The sequence below is a fragment of the Silene latifolia genome, chromosome 4, assembly GCF_048544455.1.
Source record: "Silene latifolia isolate original U9 population chromosome 4, ASM4854445v1, whole genome shotgun sequence".
Classification (NCBI taxonomy): Eukaryota; Viridiplantae; Streptophyta; class Magnoliopsida; order Caryophyllales; family Caryophyllaceae; genus Silene; species Silene latifolia.
The window spans coordinates 13,053,857-13,059,856 of record NC_133529.1 but is presented as its reverse complement, the minus strand read 5'-3'; the positions used below and the strand labels follow the sequence as shown (position 1 = coordinate 13,059,856).

The window sequence follows — 6,000 nt, the reverse complement described above, 5'->3', positions numbered from 1 at the left end:
GTTTCTCATAACCTTTGCACAAACTCACTAATCGTGCCCAAAACTTCACTATACACCATTCAAACGTAACTACTATACCCATCTCTACATTACCAAGGACTCGACCACAATTAATTCTGACACAACTAACATACACATCGCATACATACACACGGACTCCACATTCCCATACCCTGTGACTGGCTTAAGTACCATGGGGCCAAGATTTTGAAATGAGGGCGCCTACTCACCCAAAACCTAGAATCGGCTGGGGCTCCCATCACACATACACCAGGTTCATTTTATTAGACTCACTACGTTCATTAAATTCATTGGTTACAGGTTCCAAAATCGTCGCTCTGATACCACTTTGTAACACCCTCATATCCAGAGGAGCCTTAACTAGGTCTTCCTTAGCATATAAGGGCATTACCATCTCAGTTACCCGAGGATAATAATAATCAAATGTCGATAAAAGAACTATTATGTTATATTACAAGTGATTTAAAACCAACTGATGATATAAAAGATACAACTCAAAGGCTACTCGCTATAACTATCAAATCTCGTGAAGACTCATCCCTGTCCGGACTCCAGCTATCAACGACATCAACGCCTGCTAAGACAGACTGCTCACCATAAGGGATCACGGCAGACACACAAAATAACAAGACAACCACACAAGGTCAGTACTGAGATAAGATACAACAATGCCAACAACAGCTAACAATACAATACAACACAATCAGCCACACACAAGCACACCCACACCGATCAATCTCCGCCACCGACTGTCCACTGGACCAGCCCTGCCAGTGGGGGACCGCAGCCGTACCCACCAAATCCCCGCTCATCATACCGAGCGATAATCCGGTCCCATTAATGTGCACATCCCCTCCCGTAGCGGGTTCCACGGAGGGCAAAACTAGGGCGTTAAGCCACTCCCGCAAGTGACTCCACTCAGCCGAGAACGCATCTCGAGAACCAGAGACAAAAAATCACAATCAACAACCGCTGCAATACGAACACGACAACACAACAACCACAATACAACCACAACAACCGACACACTAGACCATCTACAGAAACTGAGTAGGCGAACCTACCTTTAAGCAACTGCAACCAATCCATGCCAACATATGACATATCCAGCAATCAAGCACAGCCTATAACCACAACATAATCATCTATTACTATCAAGCAAACCCTAATTGCAAGGACAAGGATACGAATGATGACGACGACATACCTACAAGGAGAAACCCGGCAAAAGACCGCTACCCGACTCAAGCTATGCTCTCCTAAGGCACAAGGACCTTCAAAAGGCTTCCATGGAGGTTTTATGGTGAAGGGAAGGGAAAGAGGCGACTAAAGGATTGAAGGAATGAGGCGGAAATTATTCGCGGATTTAACAAAACGCGATTAAAAAGCCTCGTTGAAAACCCGATACTCGATCGAGTATCCCACATACTCGATCGAGTAACCTCCTACTCGATCGAGTAACCACGCTACTCGATCGAGTAGCCTCTACTCTATCGAGTACCACACATAACTCGTAACCCAAGATAGCTTTGACACGCACTTCTAAGAACTATTACCCCTCCCAAGGTCAGTCAACGCTGGTCAAAGGGCCTCTAAAAGGGCGGGTATTACACCAATTGGTGGAGAAGACGGGTTTCGGAGACCGGAGCACCAACATTAACGAGTTGGTCAGCGATCATCTTGAGAGCCTGACAATAAGACGATACATCGGGGTAGTTATCCATATGTATACTAGAAAACTGTTGCTCCAGTAACACGGCACGAGTGTGTTGATTATCGACAAAGATGTCCTTAAGACGATCCCACGTGGCTTGGGCCGTGGCACCTGGTTCAAGGATCGTGTGAAGTAGGTCAAGAGAGATGGTACTATAGATCCATTGCTTAACGATTGCGTGGAGACGTGTCCATTGGGCGTCTTTGTTAATCAAAGCATCCTTTGGAGGAGCGATGTGATCAATGACGCCAAACGCACGGGCAGTGTTGAGAAAGAGTTCTACCCAAGACGCGTAGTGAACATTCTCGGACTCAAGGGTTATTTGGACATAGTTCTTAATATTGGAGACAGAGTAGGCCGGGTGAAAAGGAGCTTTGGACGAGGTTGCATCGTTGGTCATGGCTGCAAGGTGAAGGGAGAACGAAGAAGAAGAAGAAGAAAAATAAGAGGGCAGAGAGGCGGAAGAGTGTAGAACGATTTTAGGGTTGACACCATATAAGAATTGTATTCCCCTTCAATTATTCTATTGATTAGCAAAGGCATATATACAGTAGGGTAGCAACCGATTACAACAATTATCACCTATAAATATGGAAACCACATCCTAAATATTTGCACCTAATTATGTTTACTAAGAATACAAAGAGGGAATATGCATAAGTATATTCTAATAGTTTTGTCCCAATTCGATTTTGCAAACATCGACACAGGTGCTATTTTTGAAGCTAAAAAAGTCTTAAGGTATTCCTCTCAAAATAGTCATGGCCATAGTCCATGATCCCATGGTTCCATAGATTATGTATTTCTATCTTGTGACCTTGTGCGTTATATAATTTGAGTTCCACTCTAGCATCTGTGCCCGCACCATCTGTAGGCGGTATGACTATAAGACGAACAATGAACAGATAAACTTACATAAATTGAAGAGAAAGATGTCGTGGCGTGATAGAATCACTGCCCTAAAGTTGAATTTGCCCCGCTCGATACACACGGCCTCTTAGCAACCAACTTCCCAGGGTTACACGACTTACGAGTCTAAGGTGTACGATAAAGACTCAGATTGAGAATTACTAACAGAACGTTGCCAAAATCAGCTATGAATATCAGAAAATATTTAGAGAGTATAAGAGAGGATGGATGTTGTTGTGTCCAGAAAAAGCATAAACATGGAGTATTTATAGGAATAGAAGGAAGGATCTAGAGACGTATTAAATATCGTCTTGTAATTTGTTCCATAGAAGACTACACAATTAGCATGGGAAAGCCAATAATCAGTTTAGAAGACTGAGTAATCTGTATTGAAAAACCGCGACATCGATAGAAGATCAACTATCAAGCTTGGAAATTATGCAAAAACCGCATAGAATTCCAACCCGTCTAACAATCCCACCAATTATACCAATATGTGATAATAAGAGATTCTTTTGAAGCAATACTTCCAACACCATCCTCATCTCCGGTCTTCAAATGGACTACATAGTTGCAATCTTGCTGCATGTAAAGTACAAAATAAACAAAAGATTTGTAATTAAAATAAGCAAAGTGAATGCAATATAATACTCCGTCCGTCGTAATCCGCTACTGATTTGCAAATAAATAAAGTGGATGAGTTAAATAATCTTACAGAAGACACACGAAGTGCAAATGCGAGAAGGAGAGTAAGACTAGTAAAGGCTGCTTCTAGATTTGCCATATTGTTTTGTTTAATTTCTAGTGTGAATAATTGAGAAAGTGTATGTGGTTGTGGGTTTTCTCTGAATAAACTTCACACCTATTTATAGGCTAATTATTACCGGGGCAATCGCATCTCCTATACCACTATTTTCCCAGTTAATGTATTATACAACCGGTTGTATATCAGTTAATAGATTCTACAACCAGTTGTACCCAGTTGTATGCTCTAGAACCTGAGCTATATAATAAAGTTTTCGAGTTTTGTTTTAAAGAAGTCGAGCTATACCATGAAATTTCTGAACTCACTCACTTAAAAAAAATTAACTTCAAGAAAGCTCAAAAAAATTACAAATAAGCTCGATAAGATATAACTTGGTTGTATGATGCTATTGTACCACTGGAGGTATAATGTTTTTTTTTTTTTGCTATAATGTAAGCTTCTCATTAATTTCCAAAGCGTTTACAACTCGTCTTTTTTAATACAACACAGACTATTCAGTAGATGCACATATTACATTAGTTGCACCCTATTCAACCATACCTCATCCCTGGGAGAGACAAGGTTTGATTTACACAAACTAATTCTACTTCTTAAAAGACTTCTGATTTGTGTAGCCAAATGTTCAGGTCTGGCTACTCTTCCATAAATACGGGCCTCATTCCTTTGCATCCAAATCACATACCAGCAGGCTAGAATGGCTGCATTAACCACAACTTTCCTCATCCTAGACCACCTCCTTCGAGCTATACTCTGAATCCAGTCTTACTGTCCAAGTGGAGAACCCAAGCTAGCTATTATAGCCTGCACTAGCCTCTGAGTGAAGCTACAATCCTGAAACAGATGATTATGGGTTTCACTCTGAAGATAACATACACAACACAGATCATCATTTGCTATTGCCAACTTGTAGATATCTCATTTCTGCACCTCCCGCAAGCCACCCGGTGATGGTTGGGCCGCATGTTTGGTATGCGGAACGATTTATGACAGTTCGTAAGTTTATCGTCAAGTGATAGCTCAAACATTTGTGTCTACCTCATAGTTGTCATCTAGGTGTCATTACGGTCGTTTTGACAGTAATTAGAGTACATTTGGAGTCCGGGTCAAAAACCGTCTTCATTTTCTAATAACAGTTTAAAATGCCGAGTCGGAATATTCTGGAATGTTCCGGATGTTTCTATTCCATATTTTCAATCTTTTTATCTCTTTCGTAAATTATATCCCGGAATATTATATAAAATATTAAAGAAATTGAGATCAAACCGCAACTTCCATAATAGAAACGCGGAAATCTTTCTTCCGCAGGAGGAAACCACTGAGGAAAGGACGCAACAGGTGTTGCGCCTCTTCTAAGAGACCAGTGGCTGCTGCGCCTCTTCCTCAGCTCCTTTCTGTGTATTTTTCAAATCTTTTCGAGATTCACTTCCAAAGTTTCTCCGAAAACCCTAATTCCTTCTGTGAGTAGTATAAATAGAGATCTTCGGTCTCTCATATTTCTCACGCGAGTGTCCGCCCTTCTCTTCTCCCTTTGCATTCTAGACCACACTCTTGTTTTTTGGCGCCTACGTGCTTGATCTTTCGACCGCGTAAGCTCAGATCTTTCTGAGTACCAGCCTCGTTTTGCATTACCGAGCAATTTGACCAACTCCACATCAATCAACTTTAATCAATCTTGTTTAATTTACTCTTAGAGAGCACTTTCGTCGTACATTCGAGTCGAGCAATCACTAATCGTTAACTTAGTCAATCTCGTTTCGTCAAACATGTAAGTCTGAGGGTGTAAATTCCGTATTTTATTATTGTTCTTTATTTTTTGTAATCATTATTGTAAGGTTTACGTCGAAAACACATTCAAAACCGATTTCTAAAATCTTTGTTTAAACCCTTTTTACGGATTAACAGGAGACAAACGTCGAGAAAGGACGCAGCACCTGCTGCGCCTCTTCCTGAGGCTGCCGCAGTTCCTGCTTCCTTTCTTCTTCCTTCGTCTTTTGTTCGTCTGATTGTTTTTGCTTTGTCTTTCTTTGTTTACGTCTCATTAACACAATATTATTAGTATAACAATTTTAACATGATAATCATTAATATTTAATTCATCTTTTAATTCCCGACTTAAATCCCTTATAATTCATGTTTGCGGGTTTTCGTCAATAAAATCAATCCGGGTTTAGAGGTTCGATTCATCAATATTGAGTCTCTAGGATCCATCTTTGATATATTTGCATCTGTAATTTATCATTGCTATCGTTAGTCCATCATTAGTTCGTCATTACTAAACCTATTTAACCTAATTAATTTAGTTTGTTTAACTTATTATTAATCCCATAATTAATCTACTAATTAATTCATTGTAATTTAGTTCCTTCCATGTTTTATTGTTTTTTATGACCCAATCATATGTAAATAATCTATTAAACCACTTCCATCCGAGTCTAATATCAATAATCAATCATTAAATCACCCACGAACATTAACGATTTACAAATTCGGCTTCACAGCCAGAACTGAGCTCAGGAACAGACGCAACGTCTGTTGCGCCTCTTCCAAAGGACGCAACACTACTGCGCCTGTTCCGGGCTGAGTTCTGTCT

General features: G+C 40.3%; 1 protein-coding gene across 1 annotated transcript; it reads right to left on the bottom strand.

Moving 5' to 3' along the window:
- Positions 1–1,628: 1,628 nt before the first annotated feature.
- On the bottom strand, positions 1,629–2,135 carry LOC141651092 (uncharacterized). The gene has a single exon (XM_074458818.1). It carries the CDS (start codon positions 2,133–2,135, stop codon positions 1,629–1,631), a length of 507 nt encoding a protein of 168 aa, XP_074314919.1.
- Positions 2,136–6,000: the final 3,865 nt, after the last annotated feature.

Coding starts and splice junctions, on each gene's coding strand:
- LOC141651092 (XM_074458818.1), bottom strand. CDS start 2,135: ATGACCAACGATGCAACCTCGTCCAAAGCTCCTTTTCACCCGGCCTAC.